Source organism: Ochlerotatus camptorhynchus, unplaced genomic scaffold (genome assembly GCF_037179485.1).
Source record: "Ochlerotatus camptorhynchus isolate MF236.1 unplaced genomic scaffold, CSIRO-AGI_Acam_v1.1 ptg000304l, whole genome shotgun sequence".
NCBI classification, from domain to species: domain Eukaryota; kingdom Metazoa; phylum Arthropoda; class Insecta; order Diptera; family Culicidae; genus Ochlerotatus; species Ochlerotatus camptorhynchus.
In genome coordinates this window covers 4,294,776-4,315,622 of record NW_027040792.1, presented here as the reverse complement: position 1 = coordinate 4,315,622, position 20,847 = coordinate 4,294,776, and the positions used below count along the sequence as shown (strand labels likewise).

General features: G+C 42.2%; 1 protein-coding gene across 6 annotated transcripts in view; it reads left to right on the top strand.

Moving 5' to 3' along the window:
* The window catches only part of Lrrk (Leucine-rich repeat kinase), a 63,705-nt gene that overhangs the window by 32,190 nt on the left and 10,668 nt on the right, over positions 1-20,847 (top strand). For 4 of the 6 annotated variants that reach the window (XM_065228864.1, XM_065228862.1, XM_065228863.1 and 1 more), the window contains one exon: positions 19-184. In XM_065228864.1, coding sequence (XP_065084936.1) covers positions 19-184 — 166 coding nt within the window. Of the gene's footprint in view, positions 1-18; positions 185-10,287; positions 10,729-20,847 lie in introns of those variants that run through there. The other 2 variants (XM_065228867.1, XM_065228866.1) reach the window with 1 other exon arrangement.

Here is a 20,847-nt window from a genome sequence, read left to right as displayed (position 1 = left end):
CATCGGGTTTCGTTGCAGACTGCATTACACTTGAGTGCTGAACACGGACATGTGAGCAATGTCCAGGTGCTGTTGGACGCAGGCGCGTCCTTTGTTGTCAAAGATAGAAACGGACTGACGGCGATGGATTTGGCGGATCGCAGTGGACATGATGCTTGCGTTAATCTGCTGAAGGAAGCCGCAGGTGAGTGGGGTTTTGGATTTTTATGTTCGGTTTACCGAGTCCATCGTTATCTATGATAAAAGAAAGAAAGAAAGAAAGGATATTCTGCGCACTTCACGCTAAGTGCGTGTTTGGACCTTATTTAACACTTTGATGCCGAGTGATGTATTGATAGATCAGTTACATTTTTGGTTACTGTAGAGAATATTGAGCTCAAAAGTTATGCATGTCTTCACCAATATTGTTCTATGGACCAATCTCTTAAAAATGGTAAACAATTTAGTTCGGAATTGAATCACTAGGTGGTGTTAGTGTCTTCGTTTTATCAAATTTCTCAGAATGAAGTTAGATAGAAGGATACGGTTTTCTAAAATGTTGTTTAGATTACAAAGGTAAACAGTACAGTGTATTTTTTCGTTCATAATTCCCTCACTAGGTGGCTCTAGTGTTCTTGTAAAAATTTGTGTATATGCAATATCTCATGATCCAGGCTATAAACAAAGTTGCTGTTTTCTGCATTGTTGTTCAGGAGACCAAGGCCTTTTGAATTGTTGACAGTTAAGTTCGAGATCCTCTAGTTAGGTGCAACTTTGGTAACCCGATGAGTGGCTTTCAGCGAACATACTCACCACCCAACCTTGCCCGTCTCCAACAGTTTGTTCGCTGCAACTGTCGAAAGCCGTATCACCGCCGTTTGCATGCCGTCGTACGCCTTCCTCATCCGGATTGACATCGGGAGATCCAGATCACAGTGCACTTTGAAGACACTTCTCAGCTTCTCGTTTATAGGGATCTCGTCCACATCACTGCACTCGACCACTCTTGGCATCTTCTTTATATCATGAGCTGTACTTGGCCAATTTTTTTTTCAGAAGCTTCAACTGAAATGTTTTTTTTTCCTATAAAATTAACTGTGCTTTTACACTAATAGCTGAACTCCGATAGAATGTGTTGCACTTCCAGAAAATCTCCAGAACTTCTACACAGTACCTGAAGTTCTAAAACGATTTCAAGGTGCTATGAAATTTCGGAAGATCTATGAGGTGTCTTGAATTTATATAAAATTCCCTAAACTTTAAAAAAGTTTCCCAACAATCCACGAAGTTCCCTGAAATCAACTTCGTATGTCATAGCTTCTACGGATTTTCATTGATTCCTAAGAAGGTCCCTGAACTTCTTTAAAAACTCAGTTAAAAAAACTGAAGAGTGTACGCCCAACCGAAGGATATAAGATTTGCTTACAATTATGAGGGATTTATCATCGGAGGATGTTAGTGGAGACCGCATGAACGGAGGAATTCACTAGCGTGCACAGGAATCTTGTTTAGGAGGGGCATTTTTTTCTATGGTGCATTTCATCTGGGGATGGGGAGTACTCCAAAGTGCGTGGTGGATGCTGCTGTTCATCCACCACTGTTTCCATACTGTTCACTTTAGCTAATTTTATTTATTTTTTTACTCTGGTGGTGGTTCATCTTTTGCAATGCAAATTGCTTTCAGACCACCAATGGAATTGGCAATTTAATCCCATAGACAATGTCGATGATGATCGGTTCGTGAAATGGTTGCGTTAGTAGGGCTTCAACCGAAATGATACATTTGCTGCAATGTTGTTGCCTTGGTGGTTGGATTCAACTGAAGTCACGTCAGATGGTGATGATAGCACCGACAAACCGACATGAATGACCAATAAGAATAGCATTGTCCTTTCGCATGCACACTGCGTCGACAAATACAAGGTTCAAACAGTGCGCATAGCAGTGAACAAACAGTATATTACTCTTGATCAATCCAATCTTGATCAGTGGAGTTGAGTAGTTGGCACTGATGAAGTCTGCAAGTAGTAGACAAAATACGCGTATCTGTCAAAAGATAAGCAATTATAATGGAATTAAAAGGAAATAAAACAACACTCACAGCTCTCTATAGAAGTATATTGCTGGTTTTGTCCTTGCACTTGGCTTGTACTCAAGAAGTGCTGCCAGCCATTGTGCTGGCACTGTCAAAAGATACTGCCATCAACTGCTTCCAAGAAATCTGCATCGCTGTCAGGACCTCAGTAATGGTATTGAAGATGGTCGTCGCGTCTATTTTCAACACCCGTCTCTCACCCACGAGTGCTTCCGTCGGGCTATCATTATCAATATACCTGATGACAATCGCCAACTGCTAGTGGTGGCCACAATCGCTCGTCTCATCTGCAATGATTGCCACTGGTTTTCTTCGCAAGGTTTTCGCAATGTTCCGCAACATTACATTGTGCAACGACGTGATCATGTCATTTTGAATACGGTTACTTGTGTACTGGCAATTTTTGGCACCTTCCGCCAAGTGTTTTTCCAGCACAGGATCGTAGTTAGCCACCAACTGGGTGGCACCCCGAGCAAAGTCGGTTAACAAAATGAAAGCAAATCGATATTAAAGTGTGCAGTTCCTATCATAATGAAAACTCATTTTGATTTCAAATGTTGTACCATAAGTCTGATATCATATTGTGCTTTCATTATGCAGTCAAGATTTTTTAAATGAAAGCAACTTAACTTGAAGTTCTGCTGTTTACGTCTTGTTTAAAATTTAATTGAAATTCATCTGTCGTTGAACTAATGATTATTGTTTATTTGATTTGTTTAACACATTTTAGGTCATTCATGACTTGCCCGGGGTGAGATTGGAGCCCAAGTCTTTCAGCTTGAGAAACATGAATGGTAACCATTTACTCCAGGCCCGTATTCAGTTGAACATTATGAATGCAAAATCAGTAATCAAATTGATTTCATTGAAAGTAGCATTAGTTTTCCGTTTGCTTCAACAGTGTAAAATTTTGCTCTCATTTTTGCTGTGTTAACCGTTAAGTCAACCAAAATGAGATCAACTGGAGTATTCAAAATAAGTTACATCATAACAGCAAATTTTGATTTCAATTTGATCTTCAGCTTTGCAGTGGTCGGCCACCTTTGCAAAGTATGCGGACAATATCGACGAAACGTTCCATTATATAGCGATTTTGTAGCCGCTTTGCCTTACTAGCAGCAATCATAGATGTTTTTTGTGGTCCAGTTCTTCGTCGATACACTTCCTGGTTTTGAAATTCTTCCACGCTTCCATACTACCAACATGGGTATCATTGCGATTGTGTTGGCCCAGCAAATCGGTCGCTTTCTTCTAATTTCTGAACCATGTAGGAATCGTTGTAATAATGTTTTGGATCATGCTCTTCTTTACAGGTTAAAATATAAACCAAAGAAAATATATTCTTCAAGATACTGGTATCATCTTTTATTCAGTTACCTTACTGAAATTTTGTGCAGTACGTTTTTGTATATTTTGAAGGCATCGTTACAGTTTATTTCTGACTATTTCAAGGTTTTTTAAGCCCTTATACCCCGAACAGACTATGGCTTATATCATGTAATATAGGCTGTCTTGCAATGAGTACTCATACATCTAGTTTTCACTGGAAATCCTATGTATGAGTGCTCATTGCAAGACAGTCTATATTACAAAATATAAGCCATATGAGGTATTATATGCTGTTGTAGTTACACTTTACTATTACTGTTGCGAGTACGTTGAACTTGGTTATTTTCAGTGAAAATTATGATTCTTTTTTTTTTAATTTTGATCTTAATGCCAAGGACAATAGGATCATTAAAAAGGTTTAAAACATATATAATGATTGGAAAAGCGCACAAAATTATTTTGACAAGCGAGTACAGGATTGTTAACGGAATGACGACTTGTGCGAAGGATTGAGCATGTCAACCCTGTCCCAAAGTACCGCCAGTCAGGGTAACAGGAAATGATGCCGAACATTCAACATGTTTTAAAGATGATATAAAGGACTATCCCGAACTTAATGCAACGCACATAAACAGCTGTAACTTTTTAACGGCGGTAATAAATGACTTGAAATTTTCAGAGAAGATTCTTAAGACGAATTCTTAGTAAGACAACAATAGACCAAGGTTCAACGGCAAACTAATACCCATTTTTCAATTAAGGAATCCAAAAGCTGTTTTAAAACTTTGTACAGTTGCGAAAAAGTCCATCCTCAGAATTCCTTGAGGTTCTTTAGGAAATTTTTAGAACTCTATGAGCTCTTTTAAAATTCTTCTCAGAAGTCCGTTATTCTTAGATTATTTTTAGAACTCTTCTTGACTTTTACTCAGAACACCTTGGAACTGAAATTCCCTTAGAGTTTCAGAAGAACTTCCTCAGTATTATCCAAAAATTCATTTTTTTTTCTATAGTGCATTTCATCTGGGGATGGGAAGTACTCCAAAGCGCGTGGTGGATGGTGCTGTCCACCCACCATTGTTTCCCTACTGTTCTATTTAGCTAATTTTATTTTATTTGCCCCGGTTGTGGTTCATCTTCTGCAATGAAAACAGCTTTCAGACAACCAGGGTTACTTCCAGTCACTTGCTATAAAAAAATGTTTTTCGGAATTATGAAATCATGAATTGCATTCAGTGCGTCACAATCAGCGATTTTACGACTCGTGAGCGCTCACTCTGAGTGAACGCTCATGAATCATAAGATCGCTAATTGTGACGCTCTCAAAGCGAAATTGACAGGTTTTATGAGTCAAACACATACTTTTCTACTTCTTCTTGTTACTTACAAGTACAACATAGAATTATTGCATCTAATGATTGCATAATTCCGAATAATACTTTTTTTTAAGCAAGTGAGTGGAAGCAACCCTGCAGACAACAACTATTTAATCCCATCGACGATGTCGATGATGATCGGTTCGTCATATGGTTGCGATAGTAGCGGTTTAACCAAAATGATACATTTGCTGGAATGTTGTTGCCTTGGTGGTTGGATTCAGCTGAAGTCACGTCAGATGGTGGTGATAGTTCGATTGCGTGGTGATCTAAATGACTGGTGCTTTGTTGTGTTGCTGAATCAAATGGTATGCAAGTATTAATGTTAGCAAATCAGATATTATATTGATTTGAGAGGCCGGTAATACTTAAAAGTCAATAACTATTTGTTTCTTATTAAAAATGTCAAATCAACACGGTTTCTTCATTAAAGTTGTTCAGAAACTTTTGATTAAACGGATTTTGGTCCGCCATCTTGGATTTCATAATGGCGGTGGATGTCAATTTTCCACTTCTGCACTTCCACTTTCCACCTCATCAAATCCATTCCGCAGATACCCATATTGTATGGGTTTAGATGTATATTCCCTGTCCGAGGGCCGCCATATTGGATTGTCAATTTTCCACTTCCCCTCATCGAACCCATTCCGCAGATACCCATATTGCAAGGGCTGAGATGCATATTCCCTGTCCTGGGGTCACCATATTGTATTTTGGTCCTCAATCTTGGATTTCTAAATGGCGGCGGATGTCAATTTTCCACTTCCCCTTATCGAGCCCATTCCGTAGATACCCATATTGCATGGGTTTAGATGCATATTCCCTGTCCAGGGGTCACCATATTGTATTTTGGTCCGCCATCTTGGATTCCTAAATGGCGGCGAATGTCAATTTTCCACTTCCCCTCATCGAGCCCATTCCGTAGATACCCATATTGCATGGGTTTAGATGCATATTCCCTGTCCAGGGGTCACCATATTGGATTTTGGTCCGCCATCTTGGATTCCTAAATGGCGGCGGATGTCAATTTTCCACTTCCTCTCATCGAGCCCATTTCGTAGATACCCATATTGCATGGGTTTAGATGCATATTCCCTGTCCAGGGGTCACCATATTGTATTTTGGTCCGCCATCTTGGATTCCTAAATGGCGGCGAATGTCAATTTTCCACTTCCCCTCATCGAACCCATTCCGCAGATACCCATATTGTAAGGGCTTAGATGCATATTCCCTGTCCAGGGGTCACCATATTGTATTTTGGTACATCATCTTGGTTTCCAAAATGGCGACGGATGTTAATTTTCCACTTCCCCTCATCGAACCCATTCCGCAGATACCAATATTGCATGGGTTTAGATGCATATTTCTTGTCCAGGGGTCACCATATTGGATTTTGGTCCGCCATCTTGGATTCTTAAATGGCAGTGGATGTCAATTTTCCACTCCCCTCATCGAGCTCATTCCGTAGATACCCATATTGCATGGGTTTAAATGCATATTCTCTGTCCGGGGGCCGCCATATTGGATTTTGGTCCGCCATCTTTGATTCTTAAATGGCGGGGATGTCAATTTTCCACTTCCCCTCATCGAGCCCATTCCGCAGACACCAATATTGCATGGGTTTAGATGCATATTCCCTGTCCAGGGGTCACCATATTGTATTTTGGTCCTCCATCTTGGATTCCTAAATGGCGGGGATGTCAATTTTCCACTTCCCCTCATCGAGCCTATTCCGTAGATACCCATATTGCATGGGTTTAGATGCATATGCCCTGTCCGGGGGCCTCCATATTGGATTTTGGTCCACCATCTTTGATTCCAAAATGACGGCGGATGTCACTTTTCCACTTCCCCTCATCGAACCCATTCCGCAGATACCCATATTGCATGGGTTTAAATGCATATTCCCTATCCGGGGGCCACCATATTGGATTTGGTCCGCCATCTTGGGTTGAAATCCACCATTTTAATTTCATCCGGAATGTTGACTAGAATTTTGGAATACCACAAACTCTAGAAGTTAACATATCTTCTAATCCTATGATTTTCGTTGATTTTGATCTTGGTTGATATTGATGCAGGTTGATTTTAGGAATCGAAATTTACGGCTATTGGTCAAAATCACGTGTAATTTTCGTGGTGATGATGGCTTGTGATATTGGTGCCTGCGATTTTAGGTGATATTGATCTTTGAAGATTGCTGATTTTGATTTTAGCCAACACTGTCACGATTGATATTTAATTACAAAACTTACCATTATGAGATGAAAAGTTTTACAGAATATAGAAATTCATACTGATTCCTCCTTCAGAACAAATGTTGCTTATGTGATATCGCTTACGAAAAATCAAAATCACAGAAATCATTAGGTGAAGCAATTTAAATAAAACAAATAACTTACCCGCCTAGTCACAGCTTTGTAACAATCGATTGTTTTAGGTATTCAATGTTAATGTCAAATAGTCAATGCATGTGAGCATGTTTGGCATACACAGTTTTGGTCACGAACTGCTCATTTGCTAATAACTTTGCACACAGTTGACAAAACATAGTTCTGTTTGAAGCAGTACCATAGAATAAAGTTTAAGCTTGTAATAAGTACGTACGAAAAAGTAAATTTTAATTCTATAAATAAACTATATTTGTTTTTGTGTTGTGAAAATCAAGTGAGAAATGCTCGAAATACCGTTTAGGTTCCCTATCTAACTGTCCATTTGGTGGAAAGTCTCTCTCGCTCTCTCTGGAGACTATTTAAAATGACAGTCTAGTCAGTGCGCCGGAAGTCCACCGCCGTCGAAGCCGATCTTCGTGAAGACGGATTTACAATAACAGACTTTCTATCACACGAGCATCGATCTGTTCGACGGATTCATTGCTTAGAAGCTGGGAACGGGTTGAGCGGATTCATTGGATTGTAGCTTGAATCAAGCCGGCACTGAACAAATTTTACCCTTCATTGAACAAAACGGTGCAAACTGTTCACCATACATTTTCAATATAGCTTGCTTCTCCTATCACAACAGTGCCAGTTTTAAAGTTAAAATTTTAAATAAAGTTTGCCTCTCTAGCACTTAAAATTTTTCCACCAGAAATTTTCAGTAAAGCTTGCCTCTCCATTAAAAAGAAAAGTGAAAATTTTTCCACCAGCAATTTTTTAGTAAAATTTGCCCGACCATGCCCCAGATTTTTCACCAAAATTTTTTAAACAAAGCTTGCACTGTTAAAATCGTTTACAGAAAATTTTCATTAAAACTCACCCATCCAGTCACCAGAGTGATGTCATTTATATACCAGCGATTTTCAATAAATTTTTCCCTACATCAAGAATTCTATGTAAAGCTTCGTTTTCCACAACGATGCAAATTTTCCACCAAAAACCATTAACCAGTTCTGCGCAAATTTTACACCAGAAATTTTCAGTTAAGATTGCCAGTCTATTCTGTAGAACATTCTCCAATCATCAGAACGGTGCAAGTTTTACACCAGAAAGTATTATTAAAGCTTGTTTCTGCAAATTTAACACCAAAAAATTTCAGAAAAGCTTGCCCATCCGTTCACCAGAACGGTGCAGATTTTCCACCAGAAATTTTCAATATAGCTTAATTTTAAATAAAGCTTGTGCCTTCATTTACCAGACCAGTGCAAGATTTCCACCAGTAATTTTTTGTTCATTTCATTTTACAGAGCGATGCAAATTTTTGTTTCACCATGCACCTTTGTGGTGCAATTTTCTGGCTTTGCCTCTTCATGCATCAGAATGCTGCAAATTTTTCACCATCAATTTTCAATGAATGCATGCATTCATCAGAACGATGCAAATTATGCACCAGAAAAATGAATAAACCTTGCTTATACATTCACCACAGTGTTGCGAACTTTCCACCAGAAATTTTGAGCACCTCCAAATTTATAGCGTGATTCAATTTTTCCACCAGAGTTATTCTTTTTCATTAGACCCTCCATGCACCACCTTGATGATATTTTTGCACCAGAAACATAAAATAAAAAGCTTTTTCTTTGATGTACTACTACGACGGTGAATTTTACCTACCTTTAATCTACCCTCTTCTTTTAACCCTCCATGAACCACCTGAAAAAAAAAATAAATGCACCAGAAATTTTTTGTATGCACCACTGTGGTGCAATTTTTGACCAAAAAATTTCATTGAAGTTTGTCCCTTCATACACCTTTGTGGTGCAATTTTCAGGCACCATGTCAAAAGAATTTACACAATAAAAGGTTTTCAGTCCTCGTATATTATGAAATTATGTTATTTTACCTTCAAATCAAGTTATCAAGAAATCAAGTTATTTTATATCATGATTTTGTAAATGTGGAAATACAAGTCTTATTTATAAAAAGGGGGGGGGGACCTTGCCCCACCCTGTGCACGCCAGTGCGTGTGCCTAACTTTAGAGGTTTAGGTTTGTACAGCTAACAGTGATCATTAACGATGATGAGTACCGTGATTCTTGGTGCTTCACTTGGCAGCTAATTGGATGCTGTGTAATTACCGCCACCATTTTTTTCCAAACGAACAATACATGCCTGGATTGTGGAGTGTTGTGTTATCTAGTTTGTTCGGTGGCAACATTTGTTATTTCAATCAATCATGATTTACTGATGAAGATTGTCGTGATGACCGATAACGAATATTAATTTTTGTCTTTTTTATGTTCTTAAGTTAATTATTTTTGTTTTGTTTTGAATTGCAGTATTGAAAAAAAAAACTGGCCATTTAAGTGTTTTCAAATGACATTTTTTGGGAACGAATTTCTCGTCGGCAGTTTGTTGCCCCAGTAACATATTTTTGTCCTGCATCTCCCTCCTCAGTTTTCTTTCACATTATTCCCATTCAGGCTCGTCCCAGACAGACAAAAGACGCAAAACTTCACCCGCAAAAGCGCGCAATAGCGGGACGAAAACAAAGCAAACTACGACACAAAAAGCATCATAACAGCTGCTATAGTGACGAAAAGCCACGCGTGTCCTACTAAAATGCGACTGCTCGCTATCAGCCCCTCGTTATCCTACCTCCTAACATCATCATCAACGAAACCATCGCACATCGCAACAAATCTGCAACACTGCGCAACCCCCTTCATACAACCCTCCATCCACCATCAACCCACCCACCACGTCTCTCTGCGGGGGGGCTGGTTTCAAACAAGCTCCCGAACTTGTTCACTTTGCGGTTTTTGTTTTGATTACCGTTTCCTACCGTAGGCATATAGACATACAGACAAGACTCCACGTGCCGTTCTCCTTTGTGGTCGTTTTTCCCATGCGGTCGCTCGGTGGTTTGTTACGAATCCGAGACGAGACGAAAATCATACCGGTCGATCGGGTTCCCCCGGCGATGACGGCGTGCGCATATCATCCATCGTCATCGTCGTCGTCGTCGTCGTGACGATGATGATTATCGATTTTTCCTTATTCCGCACAATCCGATGAGACAGAGCACTTGACTTTTTGTGGGGCTTTGGTGGTAGATTTTCATTCAGTACTCTGTTCGCCTTGGTCTCGTTCGGTCTCATCAGTCGTCTGGCTCTCTGCTCTCACTTTGGGGCTCGGTTCGGTTCGGGGTGACCGTGGGAGGCGGAAGTGTGCATTCGTGCGGAACACTGCCATACAGAGCGGGTTAAGGGTGTTGTTGGATTTTTTTTGTGACTAGTTTTAAGTTTTTACTATATAATTGGATTAGTAGGTGGTGGCAGTGCGATGTTCTAGTTTCGATAGCAGACATGTCGCCTGCTCTGTGTGAGAGTGAAAAAAATACGGGCGCTAGCTACTCGTGGCAACTGTGACACAAGTGAAGTTACACACTCTTTGTTGTGCGAATGCAAGATGTCCTGGAAGTTTCGTGAAGTACCGAAATCCGGGGCCGAACGAGCCCTGGATGCGTGCGATTACTTTGTCGATGAGGTCATTGAACCATGGAAAATACCAGGTACGTTATAAGATTTGGGGCGATCATGTAACACGTTTAATGAGTCGATCAATCTAGTGGGAAATTGAGATCTTATCCTAAGTAAAGAAGAAAGAAATGACACGCGACCAGTGGAAGAAAAATTTGCCAACAAAAAGTGGTGCAAATGTGATCCGAATTTCAGAGTATCGATTTTTCGCCACCCTGGTTTTTCTCTGGCTAACATTAGTACGGGTACGGGTCGTATCGGGTCATATCTTCTCCTCACCTTGTCGCAGTCGGTCGGTGTGGCGTTTTTATTTTTGTATGAAGTAAATGCTTCATGTGGCAGAAGCTGTTGCAAATGTAACACATGCTTTCGTGGAGGCTGACGTACCGTGATGGCCGTCATCCGGCATCAATGCACCAATGACTCAGCTTTTATTGGCCGTCTGGTGGATGCTTGCAGGTGCACTTTGCGTGCGGAATTGGCGCCTCTTTCGTGGAGTAATCTAATTACTTGCTTGTGTGGCTTATTGACTGCTGCCATATGGGGGATATCGAAGAGATGGTAAGTGCAGGTTAGAAACATATACAGCAAGAGATGATAGAATAATTAGATTTTCAGATCTAATGGGCTTACATTTTTCGGTATGGGAAATATTTTCCTCAAAGTTACACATGATGTACCTAACCCATGGCCCCGCTTCGCCAGCCTCGTAGTCTGCGAAGGGTCCGCAGGTCGATCCACTGTGGTACGTGCGGACGTTGATAATGTCGGAGAAAAATTTTCCGGAGAAGAAATGCATGCAGGCTGTTTGGCCCGATTGCCGGTCTATACATTGCCTCCCGTCCTACCTGTGCGTTCATGTCTTTTTTTTTTAATACTTTATTATAGAGATTTTTAGCCATAGGCTAGTTCATCTCTTGAGCGTTCATGTCGCCGATGACGATTTTGACGTCCCGTTGCGAACAGCCGTCGTACACCTGCTCCAGCTGCGCATAGAACGCTTCTTTCTCGTCGTCGGGTGTAGTTGAAGAAACGGCCCTTAAACCTCAACTTGCACATCCTCGCGTTGATCGTCTACCATCCAATCACGCGTTGGCGCATCTTACCCAGCACTACAAAGCCAGTTCCCAGGTCGTTGATGGTGCCACAGCTCTGGTAGAAAGTAGACGCTCGATGCCCGCTTTGCCATACCTTGTGTCCCGTCCAGCAAAGTTCCTGCAGTGCTACGACTTCGAAGTTGCGTGGTTGAAGTTTGTCATAGATTAACCTATCGCAGCCCGGCAAGCCGAGCGGTTTGCAGTTCCATGTTCCGAGTTTCCAATCGTAGTCCTTATTTCGTCGCGTAGGTCTGTGCCGATTGTTCCGATCCGTATTTCTTTCGTCGGTATTTGCAACTTTATTTTTTTTTTCAGGGCAGCTTGTTGGGCACAGCTTTGTTTAGGGTCCCACGCTGGCACTAGGACGGTGATCAGCCGCTCCTAACATGGAGCACCACCGCCGTTCTGAGCCGCACCTTCATGGTGAACAGACGCTCGGGTTTGGTGAAACATTTCCTCTATCACCGTACTTCGGTTACCGTGCCAGTCGTCACACCTCTTCACTTTCCTATTGCCGGACTGGCAGCACTGCCCAGTCTACGCCACCAAGCGGATCGAGGAATACGTGAGGTTCGTGAAAACGCTGTTTGGTAGAACGCTTAAAGCGAGTTCCGAAACGACGTGTTAGATAGATTCTGCAAAGAAGAAGGAATCAAGCAGCAGTTTACCGTTACCCCCAAACAGAACGGTGTATCAGAGCGAAAGAATCGTTCACTGGTGGAGATGGCGCGTTGCATGGTAATCGATTCACGTTTGCCGTTGAAATACTGGGCCGAGGCTGTCAACACGGCCAATTATTTGCAGAACCGTTTGCCAACCACACCTTTGCAGAAGACTCCGATCGAAATGTGGAGTGGATCGAAGCCGGATCTAAGTCATTTGAAAATTTTTGGATCACCATCGTACGTGTGGATTCCCCAACAGAAGAGATCTAAGCTAGAGACGAAATCAAGAAAACTGGTGTTCGTTGGATATTCTCTGCAGCACAAGGCGTATCGCTTCATGAATCCTGAGAACGACAAGCTGACTGTGAGCCGTGGTGCAGTATTCCTAACGCCGGAGGAGGTTCGGGCAACCGAGTTGCTTCGAGAGAATGCCACTTGGGAAGTAGTCAGACTCCCCGCTGACAGGAAGGTCATCGGAAGCAAGTGGATTTTTAAGAAGAAGTTCGATGATAACGGTAACATAATACTAGACAAAGCTCGTCGAGTTGCCCAAGGATACATCCAGAAGTACGGAACGGACTATGACGAAGTATTTGCACCGGTTGCGAAGCAAACGACTCTTCGTACCCTCCTGAGTATCGCTGCACGTCGGTACCTCATAGTGCAGCACGTTGATGCCAAAACGGCATACCTTTACGGCGAATTATCCGAGACGATCTTTATGAAGCGCTGGATTTGCGTCTGGTGCCAAGAATGATGTCTGCCGTTTGCGAAAGAGCCTGCATGGTTTGAAACAGGCGGGAAGAGTGTGGAATGAGAAAATCAGCAAGGTGTTACAGGAGCTCGGATACGTACCATCCGAATCCGATCCTTGTCTCTACGTGAGAACATGCCACGGAAAGAAGTCTTTCGCCATGTTCTATGTAGACGATATGCTGATTGTAACGCAAAACGAAGAAGAATGCGGAAGGGTTTGTAAATTTCTGCAGCGACATTTCAAAATCACTTGTCTTGGAGCTGTATTTACCTACCTCGGTATCCAGATTCAGAGAACACAAAGTGGCCAGTTCCTGTTGAATCAGAGCGCTTACATCCGTAGGGTAGCGGCTAAGTTTGGACTAGACACAGCGAAGCCGTTTCACATTCCAATGGACCTCGGATATCCGAATCTACAACAAATGGAGGAGGATCCGATGCCGCGGAACGAGGAATTCCAAAGCTTAATAGGTGCTTTGCTATATATTGCGGTGAATACGAGGCCTGACATTGCCATTAGCGCATCCATTCTGGGACGCAAGGTTAGCCGTTCCACCGAAGCTGACTGGACGGAAGCCAAATGCACATAGCAATATCTCTACACCACCGCCGACTTGAGATTGAAGCTAGGAGATGCAGGACCACTAGAAGCATATGTAGACGCTGACTAGGCTGGTGATCGTGCGGACCGGAAAAGCAACACTGGATTCGTTTTCCGACTTGGCGGATCAATTTGCTGGACGGCTAGGAAGCAGCAGTGCGTCACACTTTCTTCTTAGTCGTGAGTTACTCTGGCTTCTTAAGCTGATGAAGGACGTAGGAGAGATCGTTGCCAAACCCATCACGGTACAGGAGGACAATCAAAGCTGTATTGCGATGCTGCGGTCTGAATGAGGAAATAGCCGAACGAAGCACATTGACACAAGGTACAATTCCGTCAAGTAGTTGGTATGTACCGGTGTCATGGACGTCGTTTATTGCCCTACGGAGCTGATGGTTGCTGACGTACTCACGAAGCTGTTAGCAAGAGTCAAACTAGAGCAGTTGCGGAAGAAGATTGACCTTCAGTGCGTCGAGCTTGAGGAGGAGTGAAGGAGAAAGCTGAAGCAACTCGACTGAATGGTCCAATCACAGTAGTTCACCTTGCGTAAGTGTAAAGCAGCGGAGAAGAGAAGACAGACGCACACCCAGAAATAATGAAAGCTGAATGTGTAGCCATCGCTCCGACGGCTCCGACGCCTACTTCATGATAGCCCAGTATTTTTCGATGGGCCTTAGTTCCGGTGCGTTGGGTGGGGGGGGGGGGTTTCATATCCTTGGGTACTAAAGTGACCCCGTTGGCTTCGTACCACTCCAGGACAACATTTGAATAGTGGCACGAAGCTAGATCCGGCCAGAAGATCTCTTTTATGGTTATTTTTATTAGGGTATGGTTTACTCATTACTGGGTAAATGGGAAGTCTGTCAATAAATGGGTGTTTTTTACCCATGTTCTTATATTGTGTTTATCGAAAATGGGTAAACAAAAATACCTATTTTTTTCAAATGGAGGATGCAGGTGCTTGGTTATTTGTCCTCGCTGATATAAAAAACTTTTTATTATTTACATTGAAAATGAGTATTTTTTTACCCATTAATGGGTTTTCACGAAACACCGTATATGTCTCACGGCAACAAATTCTGCTCACAACACTCTTTTCGACGTTCTCCTACATTGGTGAGGCTCAAGGGCGTAGCCAGGTTTCGAGCTAGGGAGGGGCGAAAAAAAAATTACCATGGAAAATTTGGCCGAATGCCATTTCACCGAACGCCATTTCCTCGAAAGCCTTTGTGTTGCCGAGTTTAGGGGGGGGGGGGCAGTCGCCCCCCCTGCCCCTATCTGGCTACGCCTATGGTGAGGCTGTTAGTTCAGTTCGAATTCCAGTATCGACAGGCGTGTAACGTGTGCGAGTTTTGAAAACCGTTTGGAAAAGAAAACAAGATCTTACAGATAGAAGAGGAAAAAAATCTCGAGGCAGCTGAAAAAGTGAAGAAGTTGAGTGAAAAAAAACATAAATTATTAGTGTAAAGGTGGTTAAGAGAAAGGACGCCATTAGGAAGTGAGGCTATGGCAGGGGAATAAAAACCACCGAATCCCGGTGGGAAAACAAACGTGACATATGCGAGACATGAAAAGCAAGAGTACACGATCAAGAACAGTGCCCCGTACCGCGTAATGTTCGTGCCGCGGGATGCTAGCAAAGACGCGAAGATCAACAGATACTCGCTTGGATCCAAGCTTCTCGAGGAATGCAAACATTCAAGAAGTATGTAGTAGATATGAAGATGGCCGGCCGAAACAAGATACTGGTATTCCTGAACAGCTACCAGCCAGCCAACCAGCTCGTTGAAATGATTAACAAAGAAGAAGGAAAGTACAAGGCCTTCATCCCGAAACATGTAGTGCGTATATCGGGAGTAATAGTTGGTATCCCAGTCGATATTCCACTTTAGCAGATCAAACAAGACCTGGAAAGTGACGTTCCTATTGTGGATGTTTACCGACTGACCCGTTTTGAAGGCGGCAATCGTGTTTCATCCACCAGAATCTCTATTACGTTCAGAGCAAGCCATCTCCCGGAAATGGTGCGGCTTTTTTGCTGTGTGACGAAGGTTAAGACATTTGATCAAAAAGTGATTTATTGCACCAACTGTCTTGGATTTAATCACAGAGGAAAGGATTGCAAAGGAGTAAGAAGATGCGGATGCTGTACCGAACGGCACAAAAATGAGGAAGAGTTTGGAAATTGCCAGCGAAACATCAAATGCAACGCAAATACACACACCACAGGAAGCGAAGCATGCACAGCGAAACAGATCAAGTCGGTAATGTCCAAAAAGAACTACATCTATGTGGATGCAAGGGACATGGTGGCAGCACCAACGGCAAACTACTATAAAGCTCTAAACTACCACCAGGACTTTCCAATGTTGACACAAGTATTGAACAACAACCTAAGCCAACAATGGCACCAAACCAACAAAACACGAACGCCAATAACAGCTGCGATTCAAACATACCCGGACAAGAAAACCAACAACCAACAAAAGAGAAGACGTTCGGAACCAAATGCGAACAACCCACTAAAAACTCCATCGATGGACTCAACGGTGGAAGAAGAAGCATATTCGTCAGGTGCTCAGACAAACAATACGAAACAAGTAAATGGAACAACCCTTGGAAGGTTCAAGAATCGAAAAGATGGAACCATATGCGGTAATGAGCTTCTATTCGGAGCTCATGAAAGAAGCGCTTATGAATGAGCAGTTAGAACAAAAATTTAATTGATGTGCGATGAAATATTTCAAATTGCAAAACTCAATAGTATGAATAAAGTGACGAGAAAAACAAAAAGCGAATAAAAAAAAAAATAAAAAAAAAATCAAAGCAACGAAAGAGTGATCAACAAAAAGTGAAAAAAGAAGAAAATGGGAGAAGTGATGAAAGTTTTGCAGTGTAATATTCAAAGTGTAAATAGGCAAAAAGAAGAATTGCAAAGAGTTTTGATTGGAGAAGATTATTCTATTGCGTTGCTGTCCGAATCTTGGACGCAGGAGGCCTATGAAGCTAGTCGGAGATACAAGATTCCGAGATACCATGGAGTTCTAGACTCTAGAGAAGATGGATACTTAGCAGCAGTGGTAGTTTCCGCCGTCCACAATCAAAGAATTTGAAGAAGACATCACTTGTATTTTTGACGGTGTGATGCACCACCACAGGATGGGGAGATGAGCAATGTGACAGGAAAGGGTGCACTCCGATGGATTTAATAAAGAGCTACAATTTCCTTATCCTCGATGGTGGTTCGAGCACGTACGTCCCAGTTCAATTAGACAAGAGACTATCGGCAATAGACATCTCTATGTGCTCACCCGAGCTATATGGAGACGTAGACACCTCGACAATCAGAATGACGATGGATTTATAAAAAAAAAAAACATAAGCGAGCACCTGGAAAAACTGGAAGCAACGGAAATAGGAAACTTGAAGGATCTTAGCTCACAAGTCCGGAATGCTTGCAAAAACAGCAGGAAACAGGACAACCACTCACCGAAATATTGGTGGACTCCCGTTGTAGCAGAGGCCTGGATAAGAAAACGTGAAGCACGACGTCTATTCAATTTAATAGGACGTCTAGCATCGAGAATCTGATAAGATTCAAGAAGGAATCAGCTATTTTCCAGCGTCATAAGAACGAGGAAAAGCAACGCAAACTTCGAGGAATTCGTGGATCAAATCAATCCCTATGCCAGCTCACAGGAGCTGTGGCGGCTGGTAGGAAAGCTAACTGGAACTAAATCAACAAAAGTAATAAAGTAGTGGCAATCCCCAAAGCAGAGAAAGATCAGGCAATGATAGAAGGAAAACGGCCAATTTCATTGGTGCCAACATGAGAGACTTAAAACACATCTAGAACAAAACAACATTCTGCCAGAAAAATCATTCGGATTTAGAACAGGGCTGTCTACAAACACATGTGTTTCGTACGTAGTAAACAAGGTCAAAATGGACAAAAGAGAAGGGAAACTAACCGCAGCAATCTTTATTGATTTAAGCAACGCCTTCTGTTATGTCAATGTATCAGCATTGGAAGACATAATAAGGGACAATAGAATGCCACCGGAAATCATTTGCTGTGAGGGAGCTTTTCTCAAAAACCGCAAACTGATCTTCCAGCTGAACAACGGAACCCTAACGAGGACCGTAAGTACCGGACTACCTTAAGGTGACGTGATGCCACCGACTCTTTTTAATATATATACTTTGTGATTGCACGAAATACATCTAAATGGCTTAGAGCTTGTCCAATTTGCCGACGACTTTGGCATCATCGTGACCAGTATAAATATAGAAGAGCTCACCGAAAAAGAAAAAAATATATCTAGACCAATTTGCAATCACGGCGGAAGATCTTGGGTTGAAGATCAATCCAACCAAAACAAAATCGCTGATCTTTCAGCTAGATAACAAAACTCTAGGATATACAATTGGAGAAACGACCATCGAAACAGTGAGATCGCACAAATACCTTGATGTAATCCTGGACAGAACTCTGTCAATTAGCGGGCATATCAAAGAAACGAGAGGCAAACTAAATGATCGTCTAAACATGATCAAAGTCATAAGAGGTCTAAAAAAGGGGGACACCCACAAACAATGCTGAATATACAAAAGGCGCTAATTCGAAGTAGTATGGAATACGGATCAACGGTTCATAGTAATGCATCTCAAACTAACTAAAACGTACTTGCGGTTTTAAATAACCAAAGCCTACGAAAGGCAACGGGGTGCACCAAAACGACGCCTTTGAATACACTGCTAGCAATGTCTGGACTGGACCCAATACCGATACGTCAGGAATTCATAACTGGAAAGGAGATAGCACGAAACAACGCTCAGCAAACAGCTGTTGGCAGACAATTTATACAAGCCAACTTTAGTAACATAACAGATTAATCTAAACTCTCGTATATGGAAAGGATTTTTCAAAATCATTTCCGACAACTTTATGCAAATTTAAAAAATTGCAATACGAGACTGAAGTTCCAAATCATATGTTCACTGGATGGGCTAGTTACTTCGAAGACGAACTTGCCCAATATTCAAATGAAACAGCCCATTCTATTCGCAATACATACAAAGGCAGAGGACTTATATATACGGACGCTTCAAAAATGTGCAATAGGAATATTTGTGGCAAGTACAGGGGGAAGATTCTCCTTTCACCTTACCAATTAAATAAGCATTACAGGAGCTGAACTCATAGCCATCAAAGCAGCATTGAATGTGGTACAAGAGAAACAGTTGGAAGGACATGTCGTCTTCACTGATTCCAAAGCAGCATGTGAAATGTTGGACAACGCTACGGAACAATGTGATCGAGAGGAGATACTCAACGACATTCTGGAGTTAGCGGCACGCTGGAGGGTGTTATTACAGTGGATACCAAGCCATGTGGGCGAAAGAGGAAATGAATTGGCTGACGAGTTGGCCAAGCTCGGACTAGCCGAAGAAAACATTGAGAAACTCGAAAATTCGATTTTACGCAAGGATGTCTACAGGATCCTGAAAAAAACAAGAGATGAACCAGCCTTTGGCTGAAAGTCTCGCTAATAAAGATAACCTAACCTAACCTCCTGACAAAACGGAAACACATACACGCCAACAACTGGTATCGGAACTACGCAAAGGAAAAAGGCAAGACGTTTTTCATGATACAAACCGCAATTCTGGAGAAGCCTTGGTTTACCAGCCTGGATTTAAACGGAAAGCAAGTTCGGTTTCTGAATCGACTCATGGCGGGACATGAGTGGTCAAAATTCTGGCTAGCGAAAATGAATCTGGCGGAAAATCTGAATTTTGAGGAATGTGGCGAAGCCGAGACAGCGGAACATCTGATTTTACGTTATAGAAGATTCAACAACATTAGGAACAAAACTCCTTCACTAAAGAACACCACAACCTATCCGATCTGTTCGAATCGGAAAACCTAAAATTGTACAAGGAAGTATGCAGCTTTGTTAAGGAAACAAAACTAGACCTGTGAGCAAGTTGAACCAAATTCAAAATGGTACAGGGCATATAGTCGCAGTAACTGGCCCTACCCCCTTCGAGTTGACAGTGACGGCTTCAGCTCAGACCAGAAGAAGAAGAAGATGTTCTTCTATTCATCACCAGAGGTTGAATCGATCGCTAAGTTTCTATTAAACAGGCATATTCTAAGGTCCCTGGCAAGCCGGCGCCGGTGGTGTAGTGGTAAGCGTGACTGCTTTCTAACACCCCAATGGGTCTGGGTTCAATCCCAGCCGAGGTCGGTGGGATTTTTCTGAGGCATAAAAATCTCTGGTCACGTCTTCCTTCGGAAGGGAAGTAAAGCCGTTGGTCCCGGCCCATGTGTGTTGTGAATGGGTGCGATATCCTACGCAGGTGTGGAAGCTGCCTTCCTGCACATTCGATTGCCGTCAATGGATGGCAATCGATGTCCGTCGGTGATTGGCACTAGATTGCGGAACAGGGACCGACGTTAAATAAAGGAAAAGAAGGCCCTGGCAGAATGAAAGCTGATGACCGAGCGGACAAAAGATTTTATTAGTGCCTAGGTAATTTTTTCAGTCAACTTACGCTCGTTGGGCTATACCCATACCCCTTAACGTTAGTTGGGCTGAGCTGAAAATTGAATGAAGGAATTACCGCTTAGCAACTATTCAAATTGTTCATCCATGAGCCGCTCGAAAACAAATCAGCACTGTCAGAAATGACGTTTGATTTCAATTTAGGTGGGCTACCAGTGTTGGAAAAATCATTTTCAAAAAAAGTTCTATCACAGCTCATTGCAGAGATAAATCCCAAAGGAACTTCTCACAAAAAGTTCGCGAACGAGAGATGATAAAAAGTTCATGAAAGCGTAGAGCGAGAGAAATTTTCATTTCGTATCGCGAAAGATCTTTCGTCTCTCCATCTCACATCATTTCACACGTACTCGTGATTCGAACCAACCAAATATCCCCTCAGCTTTGTTCTTTTTTTTTCCAGCGAGTAAAGGTAGGCGATGATCATGCGAGAGTGTCTGTTTGTTTTCTTCTCGTTCTCCGA